At 46.3% G+C, this 23405-nt stretch overlaps 1 protein-coding gene across 9 annotated transcripts in view; it reads right to left on the bottom strand.

Annotated features, from left to right (window-relative positions):
- The window catches only part of DAB2IP (DAB2 interacting protein), a 1128147-nt gene that overhangs the window by 149078 nt on the left and 955664 nt on the right, over positions 1–23405 (bottom strand). For all 9 annotated transcript variants that reach the window (XM_063935968.1, XM_063935966.1, XM_063935969.1 and 6 more), the window contains 3 exons: positions 18287–18440; positions 4817–4915; positions 1381–1935 (listed from right to left, as the gene is read on the bottom strand). In XM_063935968.1, the coding sequence (XP_063792038.1) occupies positions 1381–1935; positions 4817–4915; positions 18287–18440 (808 nt within the window). The remainder of the gene's footprint in view (positions 1–1380; positions 1936–4816; positions 4916–18286; positions 18441–23405) is intronic.

The raw sequence follows: 23405 nt of genomic DNA, 5'->3' as shown, positions 1-23405 counted from the left end.
CCCAGACAGATACACAGTGATATACAGTATTCTGCAGATTATGACCTCTCTAGTGATCTGCAGAACATTGCTCTGTCCCATATACCCCCTGTCAGATACATAGTGATATATTCTGCAGATTATTACATTACTGATGTCTCTAGTGATCTGCAGAACATTGCTCTGTCCCATCTACCTCTGGCAGGTGGTACTGATAAGGGCAGAAGCTTGTATAAAGACAGGGATCACACACACACAGATGTATGTAAGACACACAGCAGCGGATACAGATTTTCGGGTTACACTCTAACCTTTGCGTCATATATTGGGCTGCAGCCTGGGCCCTGCAGATAGTTTATCATATATTCTAACACATGCCAAGAGCAACATGGAAAATATTTGCCTTATTGTTCTCAGGAATATAATGGCCAAGGCGTCAGAGGAAAATGCAATAAGACCGTCTGAGAGTCAGCACCAAGTCGGTGACTAATTCCCTTACTCTGAGAGCACCGTTACAGCATGCCAGAAATACACCAGGGCCCCTCTGGAGACACTGGGACATACAGAGGCCCTACCATACCACAGATGGAACACAATACAGTCCCTTCTCTAGGTAATAACAAAAAACGAAATTTCTCTATAAAAACTTTTTACAGAACAGATCACAAACGCGTTTCGTAATTGCCTCCATCAGGGGAGGAGCGCGTTTCGTCATTGCCTCCTTCATCAGGGGAGGAGCGCGTTTCGTCATTGCCTCCTTCATCAGGGGTGGAGTGCATATCCCCAGAATACAATATATGTATACACTGTATATAGAATATAAAAATGCAACAAAGCAATTACAGGCAGATTATGTAAATGTAGCTGGGAATTTCCATAAATAATTTCTAGAGACAAGTTGCGACCATGACGGGAGAAAGACAAAACCCTGTTATACCGGAACTGAAGCTAGACAGGGTTTTTTTTGATCTCCGCTCCTGAGCCAATAGAACAATTCTTGTCCTGCCCTATATAATGATCATTAACAATTTACTAGAACCCCCAGAAACCTGAAACCCCTTTAATATAACCTCCCTGCAATAAATGAGTTACATAGAATGATGAGGGATTTCTTTCCGCTTCATCACAACCAGCAAGAGACACTCGGGGAAAGTCCAAGCCATAAAGCAAAGCTGTAATACCATATATGTGATTACACCAACCTACAGTCCGTGCAGGACATTTACATTACCTAGGAGACTGCAAGACTCTCCCTTTTGCATAGTGGGGCAGCCTTCTAGAGATGGAAATGGTCAGTAGAGCTTTGGAACAGAACGCAATGGTGGCAGGTTAGTAGTAAACAGGAGAAGAGGTATGTAACACGTATGACAAGAGAGGCAGGGGGCAGTCCGCCACGCTTACCTTTGCCTTGCCGGTGCTCTGTAAGATATGGACTAGGGCCGATGCCATTTCTTCCTTGTTCTTCACACTCAGGACCCCCTCCAGGGTGGAGCACAGCACCATATAGTTATTAGTGATATATTCTGCAAACTCCTTGTACATCTCCATAGGAAGGATGTTGATGCTCTGGTAGCGGCTCTTGATGCGGATCATGGGACCCACAGATTTCCCTTTGCTGGTGTTAGGAGACACCACAGGGTACCACTTCTCCACAAACTGCCGCCCCGTCACCGCTCCGATGGGGATGTTCACCAGCCCAACATAATTGTTCTTGTCCTTCTTCTTCTTCTTGTCCGTCTCCTTGTACAAGTGCACGGTCACGCTCTTCAGGGACGGGAGGTTGTTGAACTCAAAGTGCTCGCCCCAGAAGACGTTATCCGTCTTCAATTTGCAGGTAGTTCGTGCATAAAGTACATCGTCTAAATACAACTCGCACAGATACTTCTTCTTAGCCGGAAGGTCCTTCGCCTCAATAATCCACAGCTTCAACATGTTCTCCACCCGGCGACTATTGTCCTGGGGAGTGACAAAGAGTTTCAGATCAGGTTCTTCTGCTACCCTCCATACAGTAAGAATAGGGCACATGCAATAAAGAGCACAAGAGAGTGAGTGGAAGGAAGAATATGAGAGGGAGTGTAAGGGGGAAAGGGAGAGTGGGTGTAAGGGGGAAAGGGAGAGGGAGTGTAAGGGGGAAAGGGAGTGTAAGGGGGAGAGGAAGAGTGGGTGTAAGGGGGAGAGGAAAAGTGGGTGTAAGGGGGAAAGGGAGAGGGAGTGTAAGGGGGAAAGGGAGAGGGAGTGTAAGGGGGAGAGGAAGAGTGGGTGTAAGGGGGAAAGGGAGAGGGAGTGTAAGGGGGAAAGGGAGAGGGAGTGTAAGGGGGAGAGGGAGAGGGAGTGTAAGGGGGAGAGGAAGAGTGGGTGTAAGGGGGAGAGGAAGAGTGGGTGTAAGGGGGAGAAGAAGAGTGGGTGTAAGGGGGAAAGGGGGAGAAGAGTGGGTGTAAGGGGGAAAGGGGGAGAAGAGTGGGTGTAAGGGGGAAAGGGGGAGAAGAGTGGGTGTAAGGGGGAAAGGGGGAGAAGAAGAGTGGGTGTAAGGGGGAAAGGGAGAGAGAGTGTAAGGAGGAAAGGAAGAGTGGGCGTAAGGGGAGAGGGAGTGTAAGGGGAAGAGGAAAAGTGGGTGTAAGGGGGAAAGGGAGTATAAGGGGGGAGAGGAAGAGTGGATGTAAGGGGGAAAGGGAGAGGAAGAGTAGATGTAAGGGGGAAAGGGAGAGGAAGTGTAAGGGGGAGAGGAAGAGTAGATGTAAGGGGGAAAGGAAGAGTAGATGTAAGGGGGAAAGGAAGAGGGAGTGTAAGGGGGAGAGGAAGTGTGGATGTAAGGGGGAAAGAGAGAGGGTGTGTAAGGGGGAGAGGAAGAGTGGATGTAATGGTGTGTACACACTGTGAGATATTTTCATTACGATTTTGACTATATAGTCAAAATCATAAGAAAAGTTAGTGCAGATCGCAAGGAGAAAGTCACGTTGCGATCCCGATTTGATGCTGATGCGCGGTCGGCATCGCAAGCCTAGATAGACTGTGCAGGCAAATCAATTTTTACTATCTCTATAGAAGAGATAGACAAAATTGACACTTAGCCAAAATCGCACCTAGTCAGTATCGCAAGCACAGTCATTATGTGCTTGCGATGCCAACCAAGCCCCTGTTGCATAGTGAGAATCCGGCATAGCCCGAATCTCACCGTGTGTATGGACCTTAAGGGGGAGGAGAAGAGTGGGTGTAAGGGGTAAAGGGAGAGGGAGTGTAAGGAGGAGAGGAAGAGTGGGTGTAAGGGGAGAGGGAGTGAAAGAGGGAGAGGAAGAGTGGGTGTATGGGGGAGAGGAAGAGTGGGTGTAAGGGGTAAAGAGAGGGAGAGTAAGGGGGAAAGGGAGAGGGAGTGTAAGGGGGAAAGGGAGAGGGAGTGTAAGGAGGAAAGGTAGAGGGAGTGTAAGGAGGAAAGGGAGGGAGTGTAAGGAGGAAAGGGAGAGAAAGTGTAAGGGGGAAAAGGAGGGGGAGACAAAAATGGGTGCAGGGGGAGAGGGAGTGTAAGGGGGAGAGGAAGAAGTAGAGTGGTTGTAAGGGGGAGAGGAAGAAGTAGAGTGGTTGTAAGGGGAAGAGGAAGATTGGGTGTAAGAGGGGAGAGGAAGATTGGGTGTAAGAGGGGAGAGGAAGAGTGGATGTAAGGGGGCAGAGGAAGAGTGGATGTAAGGAGGCAGAGGAAGAGTGGGAGTAAGGGGGAGAGTAAGAGTGGGTGTAAGGGGGAGAGGGACAGTAAGTGTAAGAGGGAGAAGGAGAGTGAGTGCAAATGAAAGAGAGCAAGAGAGTGCATGTAAGAGAGGGAGCAAGCAAGAGTGTGCATAAGGGAGAGAGATTGATAGAGTGTGAGTAAGGGAAAGAGAGCAAGAGAAAGCATGTAATGGGGACAGCGAGAGTGCATGGGGGAGAGTGAAAGAGAGTGTAAGGTAAAGAGAGCAAGAGAAAGTATGTGTAAGGGGGAGAGCAAGGTAAGAAAGCAAACCACTGATTTTCACACATTTCTGCTCGCCACCTCAATTGAATTGCTACGCCGGGTGCCCATTGCGAACATGCGCCCAAAAAACCCCAAATGAATCTCCCCCAGAAAGAGTGAGAGAATTAGAGAGTAGGAAGAGAATAGACAGGGGGGGATAATTAGACATATTAAGGCTCATTCTGAGGTGGGAGCAAAGCAATTAAGTAACGTTGTACATCGGTAACACCATGCTGCGCTGCAGGGGGGCGGGCGTAACATGTGCAGAGATGTGGAAGGTGGCCCGTCCTAGCTCAGATCTACATCACAGTGTAGGAATAAAGCTGTGCAGCATGTGTGGGCTACATGCAGAAGCAGACGGTGTTTATACTGCATGCAAACATAATAAATATATTTGCACCCTTATATTGCAGCCTGGCTTGATCTAGATATAAAGTTACTTCCTTTACAACGTTATTTCCTGTTTTCCCCAAGTCAGAACCAGCCCCTTTAATTATCTACATATTAATCATTAGGGATTGTGAGGACCAGTCTAAGATCCTGGATAGGATTAGGAAGGGGGGTGGGGCATAAAGACAGGCAGGAGGGTAGATCAGGAGTGTAAATAGGAGTGATATGGAAGCGGTCTGGGGGTAACCAGTATTTAGGTGCAGAGGGAGTGGCTATCTCTGTATTATATAATCCCCTCCCCCCTTTCTGCACCTATACTTATGGGATAAAAGAGAAAATATTTATAAGCAGACTGAATTCCCCCATCTGGAGGCATGTAGAAAGGGGGCTCTAGCTGAACATGACCAGAGCTTAAAAGTTTTACCCAGGAACAAAAGAACAAATCCCAGGTTCTGTCATTGCCCCTACCTTATTTGGGTGAACAGCACGGCGCAGGTTTTCCATCCATTTATCTCGCTCGGCTGCTGAGCGACAGGAGAAACATTTACTCCCGGAGGACGCGGTTACCTGCAGGGAAAACGGCTCTGTTAATCCAACCATTGCTCAACGCAAAACTAATCTGTCATTGTCTCATACACCTGGAATATCCATCTGCCCCAATCTAGACGCCTACTTATTAACAAGCAGCAATAACGATATTTATCCCCAGATATATAAATATATATATATATATATATATATATACACACATACACAGTGCATCCGTAAAGTATTCACAGCGCTTCACTTTTTCCACATTTTGTTATGTTACAGCCTTATTCCAAACTGGAATAAATTAATTTTTTCCCTCAAAATTCTACACACAATACCCCATAATGACAACGTGAGAAATTTTTTTTTTGAGATGTTTGCAAATTTATAAAAAATAAACTAAGAAATCACATGTACATAAGTATTCACAGCCTTTGCTCAATACTTTGTTGAGGCACCTTTGGCAGCAATTACAGCCTCAAGTCTTTATGAATATAATGCCACAAGCTTGGCACACCTGTCTTTGGGCAGTTTTGCCCATTCCTCTTTGCAGTACCTCTCAAGCTCCATCAGGTTGGATGGGAAGCGTCGGTGCACAGCCATTTTCAGATCTCACCAGAGATGTTCAATCGGATTCAAGTCTGGGCTCTGGCGGGGCCACTCAAGGACATTCAGGGTTGTCCTGAAGCCACTCCTTTGATATATTGGCTGTTTGTTTAGGATCGTTGGAGCAGGTTTTCATCCAGGATGTCTCTGTACATTGCTGTGTTCATCTTTCCCTGTATCCTGACTAGTCTCCCGGTTCCTGCCGCTGAAAAACATCCTCACAGCATGACGCTGCCACCACCATGCTTCACTGTAGGGATGGTATTGGCCTGGTGAGGGGCGGTGCCTGGTTTCCTCCAAACATGACGCCTGACATTCACGCCAAAGAGTTCAATCTTTGTCTCATTAGACCAGAGAATTTTGTTTCTCATGGTCAGAGTCCTTCAGGTGCATTTTGGCAAACTCCAGGCGGGCTGCCATGTGCTTTTTACTAAGAAGTGGCTTCCGTCTGGCCACTCTACCATACAGGCCTGATTGGTGGATTGCTGCAAAGATGGTTGTCTTTCTGGAAGGTTCTCCTCTCTCCACAGAGGAATGCTGTAGCTCTGACAGAGTGATCATCTGGTTCTTGGTCACCTCCCTGACTTGGGCCCTTCTCCCCTGATTGCTCAGTTTAGACGGCTGTCCAGCTCTAGGAAGAGTCCTGGTGGTTCCAAACTTCTTCCATTTACGGATGATGGAGGCCACTGTGCTCATTGGGACTTTCAAAAGCAGCAGATATTTTTCTGTACCCATCCCCAGATTTGTGCCTCGAGACAATCCTGTCTCGGAGGTCTACAGACATGTCCTTTGACTTCATGCTTGGTTTGTGCTCAGACATGCATTGTCAAGTGTGGGACCTTATATAGACAGGTGTGTGCCTTTCCAAATCATGTTCAATCAACTGAATGTACCACAGGTGGACTCCAATTAAGCTGTAGGAACATATCAAGGATTATCAGTGTAAACAGGTTGCACCTGAGCTCAATTTTGAGCTTCATAGCAAAGGCTGTGAATACTTATGTACATGTGATTGCTTAGTTTTTATTTTTAATAAATATGCAAATATCTCACTGAGCTAATCTATCTAACTCACAGGTTCTCAAACTCGATCCTCAGGACCCCACACGGTTCATATTTTGCAGGTCACCTGTACATTTTTTAAATGTGACAGTTGGTGATACACAGTGCAGCTGCTGGGAGACATGGAAAACGTGAACCATGTGGGGTCCTGAGGACCGAGTTTGAGAACCACTGATCTAACTGATTTGAGAGGTCAAATCAGTTACGGTCTTCTGTTCAGTTTACCACCACATCTTTTGAGCTCACACCTGTAAAGGTGTTTGTTCCCACTGTTGTAACTGACGGATTTCCTGAACTGTATTTGTGACACCCTAAAGTAGGTATCACTGAAGTCAACACTTTACAGGTAAGTATTAGGAAGTCTAACCCTTTGTTTTAATGTGTTACTTTATCTTTTCTGGTGTTCCTCACCTGAACCTAGTGTCTGTAGCTTCTAACAGGCATAAGTTTCACCAGCAACTCACAATATAGTTCAGGATATATGGCACACAGACATTAATTACACAATTTCTCTATATGATTTTTTTATTCTACTGAAACACTGCTATAAGTTTTTCTCAGATGTAGAAATGTGAGATTATCTCATATCATGGCAATTTAGATTAACTTCAATGCGTATGCTTGTCACATACCATTTTCATGCAAAGAACAATAAAGAACAAGAAACAATATCCACATTTGACAATCCTTACACACTAATATAAAGTTTTAAGCAATCACCTGAAAATACTCTTATAATTGGGGCCCCGTAAAAACCTTTAGTTTTGTAGCTAGCTACATTGAGTATAGTGCACCTTTCTAGGAAAGTTACATCCTGAGAATAGTTAATACAAGTCTTGGATGAAGGTAGCAATGGATGGATTACAACAAGTGAAGTGTAGCTGGTTCTGTCCAACCAGGCAGTTTTGTAACTTGTAATATGGTGCAGCACGCTATTTCTAGGCAACTGAGTCTGTCTTGCTAGTCTGGATGTAATATTTACTGATTGTACTGTAGGTGCTATTTTCATAAAGGAGGCTCTCTGCGATATCCCCATGACTGTGTCAGGCAATAAGTAGGTTTACAACTTGATCCTGACTCATCCTTAAACCCAATGTAGGCAGCTAAGGTGTCTCTGTCCGTTATGAGCAGTCTCTCTATCTCTGGAAGGTTTTGCGATGAGTAGTTGGTGAAACAGGGTTACTGACCTGGACTCCAAAAAGGATACTGTACTCAATTGTTACATGTACACTGTCTGACTGAGAGCAGTACATCGGCTGCAGGCCCCTGTGATATTGAGTCCTGAATCCTTTAAGCTGTCTGTGTAACTAAGACAGTATTGTTCCTTACTGCGCGACACAGTTCTGGCTGTGTGCTGAGAAAACTGCAGCACGTGACTGTCTGCTTCTGCGCAGAGGTGCTTACTGCTATTTGATGGCTCTTATCAGTCTCATAAAGGGTGTTGGTACTATAGAAACTGGCTAATTTACTGTATAAAACTGTGATCTCTAGTATACCAGGGTATTTCTGCAGGGAGTTTGTGACAGTCAATTAAATCATTCAGCAATTACTGAGACTGCTACTATGGAGTGTGAGAATGTATAATCTGCAATGGGGCTCCTGGATCTCACTAGAAGTGGCTATTTTGCCTAAGGCCTGACGTAATCAGCTCACCACTCCATAGACACTCTCTTTTACCGCATTCAGATCGCAAATGCCGGATCCCACCCGGTAAAAGAAACGTGTCCTTACCGGGTGGGATCCGGCATTTGCGCTCTTTTGCTTGCTTTCCGACCCGGCAATATACCGGGTCGGTTGCCATAGCAGCGGGGGGGGGGGGGGGGGGCGCAGCAGCAGCAGCAGGGGCGGAGGCGGCGCTGGGAGATGAGCTCATCTCCTGCGCCGCCTCTCCCTATGCTGTGAATGGGAACCGTGTCGCATCGACGCGGCTCCCATTCACACTGCACCTGACCCGGTATTCAACCCGGGTATAATCCTTCTTTTATACCGGGTTGAATTACCGGGTCAGACGACCCGCTAATTCTTGGAAGGTGTTTTCACATAGCACACTGACCCGTGTCGACACGGCACTATGCCGTGTCGATACCGGGTTATTTGTGCGATGTGAAAGGGGTATTTGTCAGCTGCTGGACTCTGATTTATTGAAGATTTATTGAAGATCAGGTAAGGAGTCTCCTTTGGTCACCATGTACACCACCAAATTAGCTCAGTACCTTCTGCTCCAAGGTCCTGTTCCACTCTGCCCATCCGCCTAAGATGGCCGCCACTAACTTAACTGTCCAAGCGCATGAAAGCTATAGCATAGAAAATGTTCTTAACCCTTTCCTTGCTGAAGTCTCAAAGCATTTAGCCAGGCTGCATTTTGTAGAGGGGGAAAAAGGGCGCAGAAATAAGTTAAATGTCCGTGGCAACTCTGTTGGGGTGTCACATATTGAGATGTTATTTTAACTGTGTATGTGTCTTTTAATAAAAAGCTAATTTGGTATCTCAACTAATTTTGTCCTTTGGCCACTTTTTGGGTGATCTTTTGGTGTGAGGGTATATTCACAGGTCTACAAAACAATCTATATCGTGGAGAAAATTCTCTGAACCCTATATGGAATAATAAAATTTTAAACCTACCGGTAAATCTTTTTCTCGTAGACCGTAGAGGATGCTGGGGACTCCGTAAGGACCATGGGGATAGACGGGCTCCGCAGGAGACATGGGCACTTTAAGAAAGACTTTAGATCTGGGTGTGCACTGGCTCCTCCCTCTATGCCTCTCCTCCAGACCTCAGTTAGAGAAACTGTGCCCAGAGGAGACGGACAGTACGAGGAAAGGATTTTTGTTAATCCAAGGGCAAAATTCATACCAGCCACACCAATCACACCGTATAACTTGTGATATACTACCCAGTTAACAGTATGAAAACAAGATAGCATCAAGTCCAAGACCGATGAAAACTATAACATAACCCTTATGTAAGCAATAACTATATACAAGTCTTGAAGTAGTCCGCACTTGGGACGGGCGCCCAGCATCCTCTACGGACTAGGAGAAAAAGATTTACCGGTAGGTTTAAAATCTTATTTTCTCTTACGTCCTAGAGGATGCTGGGGACTCCTTAAGGACCATGGGGATTATACCAAAGCTCCCAAATGGGCGGGAGAGTGCAGATGACTCTGCAGCCCCGATTGAGCAAACAGGAGGTCCTCCTCAGCCAGGGTATCAAACTTATAGAACTTTGCAAAGGTGTTTGAACCCGACCAAGTAGCAGCTCGGCACAGCTGTAGTGCCGAGACCCCTCTGGCAGCCGCCCAAGAAGAGCCCACCTTCCTAGTGGAATGGGCCTTGACCGATTTAGGTAACGGCAATCCCGCCGTAGAATGTGCCTGCTGAATCGTGTTACAGATCCAGCGAGCAATAGTTTGCTTTGAAGCAGGAGCGCCAATCTTATTGGCTGCATACAGGACAAACAGTGCTTCTGTTTTTCTGACTCTAGCCATTCTGGCCACGTAAATTTTCAAAGCCCTGACCACATCAAGGGACTTGGAATCCTCCAAGTCACGCGTAGCCACAGGCACCACAATAGGTTGGTTCATATGAAAAGATGAGACCACTTTTGGTAGGAAGTGAGGACGGGTCCGCAATTCCGCTCTATCCATATGGAAAACCAGATAGGGGCTTTTATGTGATAAAGCCGCTAATTCCGACACTCGCCTAGTCGAAGCCAAGGCTAATAACATGACCACCTTCCAAGTGAGATATTTCAACTCCACCGTTTTAAGTGGTTCAAACCAGTGTGACTTAAGGAAACTTAACACCACGTTAAGGTCCCAAGGCGCCACCGGAGGTACAAAAGGAGGCTGAATATGCAGTACTCCCTTCACAAAAGTTTGTACTTCAGGGAGAGAGGCCAATTCCTTTTGAAAAAAAATGGATAAGGCCGAAATCTGAACCTTAATAGAGCCTAATTTTAGGCCCAAAATCACTCCAGTTTGTAGGAAGTGAAGGAAGCGGCCCAGATGGAATTTTTCCGTAGGAGCATTCCTGGCCTCACACCAAGAAACATATTTTCGCCATATACGGTGATAATGTTTAGATGTCATGTCCTTCCTAGCCTTTATCAGCGTAGGAATGACCTTATCCGGTATACTCTTTTCCGCTAGGATCCGGCGTTCAACCGCCATGCCGTCAAACGCAGCCGCGGTAAGTCTTGGAACAGACAGGGCCCCTGTTGCAACAGGTCCTGTCTTAGAGGAAGAGGCCACTGATCTTCTGTGAGCATTTCCTGCAGATCCGGAATTGTTCTCACTCCTCTTTTTCTTACTATTCTCAACACCTTGGGTATGAGAGGAAGAGGAGGAAATACATAAACCGACCGGAACACCCACGGTGTCACTAGGGCGTCTACAGCTACTGCTTGAGGGTCTCTTGACCTGGTGCAATACCTCTGTAGCTTTTTGTTGAGGCGGGACGCCATCATGTCTATCTGGGGCAGTCCCCACCGACTTTTAATCTGTGCGAAGACTTCCTGATGAAGTCCCCACTCTGCTGGATGCAAGTCGTGTCTGCTGAAAAAGTCTGCTTCCCAGTTGTCCACTCCCGGAATGAACACTGCTGACAGTGCGCTTACATGATTCTCCGCCCAGCGAAGAATTCTGGTGGTTTCCGCCATCGCCACTCTGCTCCTTGTTCCGCCTTGGCGGTTTACATGAGCTACTGCGGTGACGTTGTCTGACTGGATCAGAACCGGTTGGTCGCGAAGTAAGGTCTCCGCTTGATGTAGGGCGTTGTATACGACCTTCAGTTCCAGGATGTTGATGTGAAGACAAGTCTCTTGACTTGACCAAAGACCTTGGAAATTTCTTCCCTGTGTGACTGCTTCCCAACCTCGGAGGCTCGCGTCCGTGGTCACCAGGATCCAGTCCTGAATGCCGAACCTGCGGCCCTCTAGAAGGTGAGCACTCTGCAGCCACCACAGGAGAGACACCCTGGTCCTGGGGGAGAGGGTGATTAACTGATGAATCTGTAGATGAGACCCGGACCACTTGTCCAGTAGGTCCCATTGGAAGGTCCTCGCATGGAACCTGCCGAAGGGAATGGCCTCGTATGATGCCACCATCTTTCCCAGGACTCGAGTGCAGTGATGCACTGACACCTGTTTTGGTTTCAATAGGTTCCTGACCAGAGTCATGAGTTCCTGGGTCTTTTCTATCGGAAGATAAACTCTTTTCTGGTCCGTATCCAGAATCATGCCCAAGAAAGTCAGACTAGTCGTAGGACCCAACTGCGACTTCGGGATATTGAGAATCCAGCCGTGTTGCTGTAACACCTTCAGTGAAAGTGATACGTTGTTCAGCAACTGCTCTCTTGATCTCGCTTTTATGAGGAGATCGTCCAAGTACGGGATAATAGTGACACCTTGCTTTCGCAGGAGCCGCATCATTTACGCCATTACCTTGGTGAAAATTCTCGGGGCCGTGGAGAGACCAAACGGCAACGTCTGAAATTGGTAATGACAATCCTGTACCGCAAATCTTAGGTACGCCTGATGAGGTGGATAAATGGGAACATGAAGGTATGCATCCTTTATGTCCAGAGATACCATAAAATCCCCCCCTTCCAGGCTGGCGATGACCGCTCTTAGCGATTCCATCTTGAACTTGAACCTTTTCAAGTATAGGTTCAGGGATTTAAAATTTAATATGGGTCTGACAGAACCGTCCGGTTTCGGGACTACAAACAGGGTCGAGTAATATCCCCTTCCTTGTTGAAGCAGGGGAACCTTGACCACCACCTGTTGAAGATACAATTTGTGAATTGCATTTAACACGATCTCCCTTTCCTGGGGAGAAGATGGTAGAACCGATTTGAAAAACCGGCGAGGAGGCACCTCTTCGAATTCCAGCTTGTAACCCTGAGAAACAATTTCTATGGCCCAGGGATCCACCTGTGAGTGAACCAGATGTGGCTGAAAATTCGAAGACGTGCCCCCACTGGGGCGGACTCCCTTAGCGGAGCCCCAGCGTCATGCAGTGGATTTTGTAGAGGCCGGGGAGGACTTCTGTTCCTGGGAACTAGCTGTGTTGTGCAGCTTTTTCCCTCTGCCCTTACCTCAGGCAAGAAAGGACGCACCTCATACTTTCTTGTTTCTCTGTGATCGAAAGGACTGCATTTGATAATGGGGTGCTTTCTTAGGCTGTGAGGGAATATAAGGCAAAAAATTAGATTTACCAGCTGTAGCTGTGGAGACCAGGTCAGAGAGACCTTCTCCAAACAATTCCTCACCCTTGTAAGGTAAAACCACCATATGCCTCTTTGAGTCGGCATCACCTGTCCATTGCCGGGTCCATAGGACTCGCCTAGCAGAAATTGACATAGCGTTGATTCTAGAACCCAGTAAACTAATGTCTCTTTGAGCATCTCTCATATATAGGACAGCATCTTTTATATGCCCTAGGGTCAATAAAATGGTATCCTTATCTAGGTTCTCTATCTCCGCTGATAAGGTATCTGTCCATGCTGCTACAGTGCTACAAACCCAGGCCGACGCAATTGCCGGTCTGAGTAAGGTACCAGAATGTGTGTAAATGGACTTTAGGGTAACCTCCTGCTTGCGGTCAGCAGGATCCCTGAGGGTAGCCATAACCTGGGATGGCAGCGCTACCTTCTTGGATAAGCGTGTCAATGCTTTGTCCACCCTAGGGGAGGATTCCCACCGTATCCTGTCCGTTGGCGGGAAAGGATACGCCATAAGAATCCTCTTGGAAATCTGCAGTTTTTTGTCTGGAGATTCCCAAGCTTTTTCACATAATTCGTTCAACTCATGTGAGTGGGGAAAGGTTACTTTCCCTTATACATGTGTACCCTCGTGTCAGGAACAGGGGGTTCCTCTGTGATGTACAAAACATCTTTTATTGCAATAATCATATATCGAATACATTTAGTCAATTTTGGCTGCAACTTTGCATCATCGTAGTCGACACTGGAGTCAGAATCCGTGTCGGTATCTGTGTCAACTATTTGGGATAGTGGGCGCTTTTGAGACCCCGAAGGTCCCTGCGACATAGGGACAGGCATGGGTTGACTCCATGACTGTTCCCTAGCTTCAGCTTTGTCTAATCTTTTGTGCAATAAGTTTACATTAGCACTTAAAACATTCCACATATCCATCCAGTCAGGTGTCGGCGTTGTCGACGGAGACACCACATTCATTTTAACCTCCTCCTCCTCCTGAAAGCATCCTACCTCAAACATGTCAACACATGCGTACCGACACACCACACACTCAGGGAATCCTCTTATCTGAAGACATGCACACACCCCAGCGCTATATGACCCAGGAAAAAAAACACAATAATTTTATGTTTACCCAGATAGCGCTGTTATATATATATATATATATATATATATATATATATATATAATATGAGCCTAATTATGTGCCCCTCCTCTTCTTTAAAACCCTCTTTCTACCGTGGTATAAGCAGGGGAGAGTTTGGGGAGCTTCCTCTCAGCGGTGCTGTGGAGAAAATGGCGCTGGTGAGTGCTGAAGGAGAAGCCCCGCCCCCTCGGTGGCGGGCTTCTGTCCCGCTTAAAACAGTAAAATTTTGGCGGGGGCTCTTATATATATATATAGTGCCCAGCTGTATATATACTTATTTGTGCCAAAAAGAGGTCTATATGCTGCCCAGGGCACCCCCCCCTGCGCCCTGCACCCTTACAGTGACTGCCGTGTGTGAGGTGTATGGGAGCAATGGCGCACAGCCTTACTGCTGTGCGTTACCTCAGTGAAGATCATGAAGACTTCTGCCGCCTCTGAAGTCTTCTTTTCTTCGCATACTCACCCGGCTTCTATCTTCCGGCTCTGCGAGGGGGACGGCGGCGCGGCTCTGGGACGGACGGCGAGGGTGAGACCTGCGTACCGATCCCTCTGGAGCTAATGGTGTCCAGTAGCCTAAGAAGCAGAGCCTTGAAACTCACAGAAGTAGGTCTGCTTCTCTCCCCTCAGTCCCTCGATGCAGGGAGTCTGTTGCCAGCAGGCTCCCTGAAAATAAAAAACCTAACAAATATACTTTCTGTCAGGAAGCTCAGGAGAGCTCCCTGTAGTGCACCCATCTCCTCTGGGCACAGTATCAAACTGTGGTCTGGAGGAGGGGCATAGAGGGAGGAGCCAGTGCACACCCAGATCTAAAGTCTTTCTTAAAGTGCCCATGTCTCCTGCGGAGCCCGTCTATCCCCATGGTCCTTACGGAGTCCCCAGCATCCTCTAGGACGTAAGAGAAAAATAATTTGAATACAATTCATTCTCAAGGCTATGTACTGAGCGCAATTGTTTTTTTTATACATACATATATACACACACACACACACACACACATACACACACACACAAATGGGGGGTTATAGCTATAAATCTCAGATATAATTGAAACAGAAGGTCTAACCTTACTCAATAAGGAATCTTAATAGATGTTATCCGTAGTGAAAGTAATGCTCATATATTAGTATAAGAAATAGTTTGACACCATTATACAATTTGATTTTAAAAGTAATATCAATCACAATTTATTAAAATGCAATATTTACACAGGACCATATAAATAAAATACAGTTATACATTTTATCATGCAGTACATTACTTCAGTGAACACAGATTTCACCCTTATTGGAAGGGAAGCATTTTCTCCAGTCACAGGTTCTCTGAATGAATCCTTTTATGTTTAATCCTATGCGTTTCATCTCTAAGAGACTTCTTCGGGGGTACTTCTTTGAAAGATGCTTAATATGGAAATCACATTTTATGCGGATTCAACAATAAGACCAGTGAAAATCAGCTTAGATCGGACCAGTGGTTCCCTTGATAAGTTCAGGGTCACAAATAGGGAGATATTTCACCTTAGACTTCTGTCTAATCAACACAGGTAAGTTGTATAAGCAAGAGATGATGATGATGATGACAAAGTAAAGGAACAAGTGACAATATTCCTAAAAAGTATCCTCTTAGTGTGTGGAAAAAAAATGCAAAGTGAAGACATTTCCTGAGGTCTTCTGGTCCAATGCAAGGAATGGTGCGGTCAGGTACAGGGGTCTACTTACACTATAAAGCGTCACTAAGCTAAAAATGTATGCCAACATGAAGGTACTGTGTAAAATTAGTGAAATAAATACGTAATATACAGGTATGGTGCTGTATGTAGGTCACTGAGATGTCAACAGGCAGCATAGTGACACCGACGTAATGCTGACAAATGATTTCAGGGTTAGGGTTATCTAGGAATTAGGCTGCGATTGGGGTTAGGGTTAGATTAGAGTTAGCCTGCGATTGGGATCAGGGTTAGGCTGAGATGGATTAGGTTAGATCCAGGTTAAGGTTAGGCTGTAATTGGGGTTAGGTTAAATTAGTGTTAGGCTACGATTAGGGATAGGTTGCGATATGTGTTAGGCTGTGTCTGGGGTTAGATTAGGGTTAGGCTGTGATTGGAGTTAGATTAGGGTTAGGCTGTGATTGGAGTTCGGTTAGGGCTAGACTGCGATTGGGGATAGGTTAGATTAGGGTTAAGATGCAATTGGGGTTAGTCTGCGATTAAGGTTAAACTGCAATTGGGGTTAGGCTGTCATAAGGGTTAGATTAGATTTATGGTTAAGGGTCAACATTATTCTTTTGACATTCTGAATATCGACAGAACGTACAGTACCACATTATACTTTTTTTTTTCCCTGCTGATTTTCTTTTGTGTCTGACTAAGGACAGTGCCAGAGACATACATGTAAGCGATGAAATGAACTTGGGGGGTAATTCAGACCTGATCGTAGCAGTAAATTTTTTAGCAGTTGGGCAAAACCATGTGCACTGCAGGTGGGGCAGATATAACATGTGCAGAGAGAGTTAGATTTGGGTGGGTTATATTGTTTCTGTGCAGGGTAAATACTGGCTGCTTTATTTTTACACTGCAATTTAGGTTTCAGTTTGAACACACCCCACACAAATCTAACTCTCTCTGCACATGTTACATCTGCCCCCTCCCCTGCAGAGCACATGGTTTTGCCCAACTGCTAACAAATTTGCTGCTGCGATCAACTCTGAATTAGGCCCTAGGACAATATGTAGCCAATCAGAGCATTAGAATGTCAACTGCAGCACAGACTCTTTCAGCTCAAGAAACTTCTTTGCGCCCAAGTATGGGTAAGCTCAATGTGGCCAATCAGAGCATGACGCAAGGCTCCACTCGCACTTCTGACGGAAGATTTTGCAGTAAAATCATTCTCCCTCATCGGATGTCGCGGATCAATCTCTAGTTCTGCCCAGTTCCTACAAACCGCTGCCCCGCTGTTCTAGGTGCAGCGACGCATCACTGCTGTGTTTTGCTCCGGCTGTATCTCTGGGCATGATGGCAATGTTCCGCCTCCCCGTTTCTCAGTATAACCTGGAATCAACCGATATTTAATCCTGGCAGCCCCCTGCGTGTGCCTGTCCCTGCCACCATCCTAATGCGAGAACGCAGGGGGCAGAACAGCAGCGCTTCTCTCTGTGTCCATCATGTGTAGTCGGGCGATGCAGCTACTGGCTGGTTCTTGGCAGAGTGCCACCCTAATCTCCCGGGCACGCTTTGTGGGCAGGCTGCAACGCCATCAAATGTTGTACAATCTGGCAGATCTGCGTGTTGGAGCAAAGGCTGGAAAACGGCCTCCATGACAGTAACTCTGATCCGCTCCCCACCAGCAGATAACTAACACAACTGTCACACAGCGCCGTAATTACTGTATACTGACAACTGGCGGCGAGCGGCGCGCAGACTGACACGTGTAATCCTGTCACTGGAAACACGAGGCGCTGGGATAATATTTCTGACAAAACACCGAGGCTGACAAGTCGCATGAAGGCGCGGATGTTCCATCCTACGCTCACATCCATCTTCTAAGCTTCTCCTTTACATTTCACGTCCTCGGCTTCTCCATATCAGCTGAGCAAGTGGTGAACATTAGAGCATTGGGGGGGGGGGGGGGGGGGTATGCAGTTTAATCGCTTCCTTTTGTGTGCAGTTTTAAATCTACGCAAGGAAAAAAAACGCACTTGAAGCCGCAAAGCCGGTGTCGTCACCTGGGGTCCACGTGGATGGTGCAACGTCTCAAACGCCAGTTTGCAAAAAATAAAACGCTAATCTTTTTTATAGTCACGGCTGTCACTGGCGAATGCGGGGAAACCGCTGCTTACCGGGTACAAGGCCACAAAGCAGCTGACAAAAATATTTTGGGCACAAAACTTAAGATACTAGAAGGTGAATGAAAAACGTATAAATATGTTACAAGCAGACACGGTGCAAAGGGTTAAACCTAGATTTGAATTAGAGATGAGCGGATTCGGATTTACTCGGATTTACTCGGTTCTCAAAACGGATGTCACGTGTTTTTGATAGCCAATCAGATGCCGTTTTGAGAACCGAGTAAATTTGAGTAAAACCGAATCCGCTCATCTCTAATTTGAATGATATCCGGTTTGTAAACCAACGTTTCATCATAACATCCGACTGACAGCGTTTTTACAATCATATTATAAATGTACCTAGCCAATGACTGCAGGTGTGGGGTGTACATATGGGTAGTTTATCATTAAAAGGCGATAATAATAATAATAATACTACAACTGTGTAGCTATGAACCATAAAATGACACATTAGATCTAACCGCCGGCCACTTCTGTCTCCGCACAATCCCAGTGACACGGCGACCGGACGAGGCACCGAAGCCGCTTACCTCGAAGCAGAAATCCTGCCCTAGGATGCTGCTGTGGACGGGTTTGATCACTACCTCTTCCTCCATGCTGAGATCGAGAGCTTCAACCGCACTGCTGGGACTAAGCAAGGACTCGTGGGAGCGTGACTCCTTCAGTCTCGGCATTAGATGGGACCTGCGGAGAGAAGAGGAAGAGGTGAGACGCTCGTTCCATGGGATCAGACTGCTACCAATCTCCCACATCAGTATGTCAGGATGTAATCATGTTATTAGGCGCTGCCTCCTCGCCGGGCGTCATCCTCTCTTCTGGGGACGCAATGATCTTATGTCAACAACAGAGAAAGAGAATGGACGCAGGGCGGCGGGCGGTAAGGGAAGCACCGGTGTTTATTAGCGTTCCATGGACCTCGCTCTGTTGGTTACATTGTATCTCTATGTCCTACATTACTTTCAATATACACTGCGACACACTTACTAAACTACAACTCCCAGCATGCTCTTACAATCTGTCTGTGAGCTCCTGGGTTGTTCCCCTGTACGGAAAGTTTGTCAGCCATCAATTCTACGCAAGGGATAATCAGGGCACTTACATCGCAATGACGACAAATAGATTCAACACTGACGTTATAATAAAGGAAGGATGTGTGTGTGGGGGGGGGGTATGTGGGGGGGGGGAGCGAGAGGGGGTGTAGGGGTGGAAAATCACGCTCCAAGACTTGGTACATCTCCCCCATACACAGCTATGGTGCAGCTGCTATGGTTCTGCCTGTATATACCCGCCCATACGCTTCACCGTCCAGTAAATACACAAACCTCACTATCCGGTAATAAACAAGAGAAAGTCGCCTTATGTCACCATTCAGCGTTTCTCACATAAAGCAGACGCTTTACTAGCAGCAATTCCACTACAGGAAATACCTACCAGCAACGTTACCGAATGTATGAGCGCACGGTTATACCGAGCAGTCCTAAGGTTGAGTCTATAGTGTAGTCTATCTGTAAAACACAGTGTCCTATTTTTATTACCCCTTTAAATGCTGCAATAGGCACCACTGTGCTGTAACCATAAAACCAAGTCATATCAAGGCCGTCAGACTCCTGGTGACTTCTAGAGTATGCATTTGTATGCTCGTGTGACACCAGTGAGCACTCATTTCTGCTCGTGTGACACCAGTGAGCACTCATTTCTGCTCGTGTGACACCAGTGAGCACTCATTTCTGCTCGTGTGACACCAGTGAGCACTTATTTCTGCTCGTGTGACACCAGTGAGCACTCATTTCTGCTCGTGTGACACCAGTGAGCACTCATTTCTGCTCGTGTGACACCAGTGAGCACTCATTTCTGCTCGTGTGACACCAGTGAGCATTCGTTTCTGCTCGTGTGACACCAGTGAGCATTCGTTTCTGCTCGTGTGACACCAGTGAGCATTCATTTCTGCTCGTGTGACACCAGTGAGCACTCATTTCTGCTCGTGTGACACCAGTGAGCATTTGTTTCTGCTCATGCAATACCAGTGAGCATTCATTCTGCTCGTGTGACACCAGTGAGCATTCGTTTCTGCTCGTGTGACACCAGTGAGCATTCGTTTCTGCTCGTGTGACACCAGTGAGCATTCGTTTCTGCTCGTGTGACACCAGTGAGCATTCATTTCTGCTCGTGTGACACCAGTGAGCATTCGTTTCTGCTCGTGTGACACCAGTGAGCATTCGTTTCTGCTTGTGTGACACCAGTGAGCATTCATTTCTGCTCGTGTGACACCATTGAGCATTCGTTTCTGCTCGTGTGACACCATTGAGCATTCATTCTGCTCGTGCAACACCATTGAGCATTCATTCTGCTCGTGCAACACCAGTGAGCATTCGTTTCTGCTCGTGCAACACCATTGAGCATTCATTCTGCTCGCGCAACACCAGTGAGCATATGTTTCTGCTCGTGCAACACCATTGAGCATTTGTTTCTGCTCGTGCAACACCATTGAGCATTCATTCTGCTCGTGCAACACCATTGAGCATTCATTCTGCTCGTGCAACACCAGTGAGCATTCGTTTCTGCTTGTGCAACACCATTGAGCATTCATTCTGCTCGTGCAACACCAGTGAGCATTCATTTCTGCTCGTGTGACACCAGTGAGCATTTGTTTCTGCTCGTGCAACACCACTGAGCATTCATTCTGCTCGTGTGACACCAGTGAACATTCGTTTCTGCTTGTGTGACACCAGTGAGCATTCGTTTCTGCTTGTGTGACACCAGTGAGCATTCGTTTCTGCTTGTGTGACACCAGACCATTCATCTCTATTCATGTGACACCAGTGAGTATTCGTTTCTGCTCGTGCGACACCAGTGAGCATTAGTTTCTGCTCGTGCGACACCAGCGAGCATTCGTTTCTGCTTGTGTGACACCAGTGAGCGTATGTCCCTGCTCATGCGACACAGCCTTAGCCAGTGCTTCTATGATTGTAGAGCACTGTGTAAAGTGCTGGCATCAGTATTAGCACACTAATAAGGTTACCCATAACAAAGATAATAAAAGAGGTGTTACAGTAAATGGCACAAGCACGTTCCTCCGTCTCCCCTAGACACGCGGCACTCCTCACTCTCCTGTAATATTTAGCAGAGTATTATGTCAGCTGGAAGCCGGATTTCATCTCTGTAATGTAGTGGCCGCCACCACTTCTGTTGGGAAGCAATTTCATTGATCGATTGCTGTGACATTTCCCCGGAGCCTCCCACCCTCCTGCATCAGCCTGCGACCTCTCGTTCTGCCGCTTCTCTCAGATATACGACTCACTTCCCCGTCGCGTGTGACATTTGCGATTAAACCTCCCTTTCCCTGTTAGGTCTCCGACAGGACAATGGATGACAGGAAAACGGAGGTGAGTTACGGGAAGGGAGGGGGGCGGGGTAAAACTACAAGTCATTGAAAGAAAATAGCCGCCGCAACGTAACCGCCAGAAAATGTCCCGGAGCGCAGTTTAGGGAAATACAGAACTCTTTGAGTGCTGTGGACGCGCACAAACATCTTCATCGCCAAAATGGTTTTGTGAAACAGGGGTAAATCACCGTGACCTTTATCACGCAGCCGATATCTCTCTCCGCCTCGCGTTCTCCGGCCGTATACTGTGCAACACCACTTAAAGAAAATATTTACAGCCTTAAAGCAATCTTCTCCCGCTGCGGAGCGTTTTCAGGGGAAGATACATACGATGCCCAGAAGTACTATATATTTTACATCGTATTATTGCAGTCCCATACTTCAATGTGTCATTAACCTTTGCAGACGGCAGTACGGGCCCCTGAGGACGGCATCGATGGCAACTACAGCTACATAAAACATAAATATAATGATAAAGGAAAAGAGAAAAAAAAAATAGGATTCTGGACATTTAATGAATTTCAAAGTGTTTAGTGTCGATATTTTCAACGTTAAATTCTTGTTGCTAAGCGGAGGACGCATATATTGTTCAGCAGGCACAGAACATAAACGTGCCTTAAAATCAGCGTGATTAAAGACTCTTAATACAAAAATAATACAATAAAGCTGCTTGTTTGTATTTTAATTCGCTCAGGCGACGCTGATGATTATATCACCTGGATGCCTCCAGAAAGCACATTAGTATCTTAATTTCCAGTGTTAAAAATGAGATACATTGTAGTTTTAATAAAATGCAGTGACAATGCTCACCACAGTGCAACCGTTCTGTTACTGGGAATAAACGCTCTATAATAGTCCTCCCAGTAATATAATCAGAGGACTCAGGAATGCGATAGGAATCCTTAAACACAGGGCACAGCGTTTATAATCCCATATAAGTTACTAAGGCCCTCATTCCGAGTTGTTCGCTCGGTAAAAATCTTCGCATCGCAGCGATTTTCCGCTTAATGCGCATGCGCAATGTCCGCACTGCGACTGCGCCAAGTAAATTTGCTATGCAGTTAGGATTTTTACTCACGGCTTTTTCATCGTTCTGGCGATCGTAATGTGATTGACAGGAAATGGGTGTTACTGGGCGGAAACAGGCCGTTTTATGGGCGTGTGGGAAAAAACGCTACCGTTTCCGGAAAAAACGCAGGAGTGGCCGGAGAAACGGAGGAGTGTCTGGGCGAACGCTGGGTGTGTTTGTGACGTCAAACCAGGGACGACAAGCACTGAACTGATCGCAGATGCCGAGTAAGTCTGGAGCTACTCAGAAACTGCTACGAGGTGTGTAATCGCAATATTGCGAATACATCGTTCGCATTTTTAAGATGCTAAGATTCACTCCCAGTAGGCGGCGGCTTAGCATGAGCAAATCTGCTAAAATCCGCTTGCGAGCGAACAACTCGGAATGAGGGCCTAAGGAGCCGAGTGTCACCAAATAACAGCGGCACAGGATCCGTAATACATAACGTACAACGCGGGGTGCGCCATTTATTATCAAGACGATATATTACAAAGCCTGGACAATGTTACTCCAAACACATGTAAGCAGAACTCCTGCCGGTCATAACACCAATTACACATTATCTCCAACACAATGGTCCAGACGTCAGATGGTCTATGGGAAAGGTTCCTAGAAAACCAATATTATTTTATTTGACACAATATTTTGCTTTACAGTTAACTGGATATTGTCAACATTATCCACTTTTGGACAGTAATTACATATTAACAAGTCCAGACAATACACTAGGAGGTACATATAAGGCAATCATGGTAGTTGGCACTAATACGTATTGGCTTAGGAGTATCCAAATAAAGTATCAGAAAGATACTCTAGAAAAATGCTGCGTTCAGTTCCACACAACGGAGAAAGATGGCAGATCATGGCTAGGACAGACTGTCTGGCACATTCAGCTAAATATTCATATCCTATACTGAAAGATGCGGCAAAACGCGTTGGTTATAGAAATGTTATTTAGCCTGTCGGTTCCCCCGTATCTGAAACTGCAGCAGTATGATGGCTGGATTATTGTAGAGCTGTAGACTGTACAAATCTATCAGCTTCTCTGTGAATTCTACATAATTCCCCAGTTTGGCTTCAACGTCTCATTTTTAGCACGTCTGTAAGGAAGCCAGGAAAGCTCTTCTGTCCCCACAACAACCTGGCAGCCGCATATCATACTCACAAACAGGTAAAACTCAACTGGAGGCCTGAAACC

This window comes from Pseudophryne corroboree, chromosome 8 (assembly GCF_028390025.1).
Source record: "Pseudophryne corroboree isolate aPseCor3 chromosome 8, aPseCor3.hap2, whole genome shotgun sequence".
In the NCBI taxonomy this organism is placed as follows: Eukaryota; Metazoa; Chordata; class Amphibia; order Anura; family Myobatrachidae; genus Pseudophryne; species Pseudophryne corroboree.
Note: the sequence above shows the minus strand (reverse complement) of the source record. Positions and strands in the feature narration are given on the sequence as shown.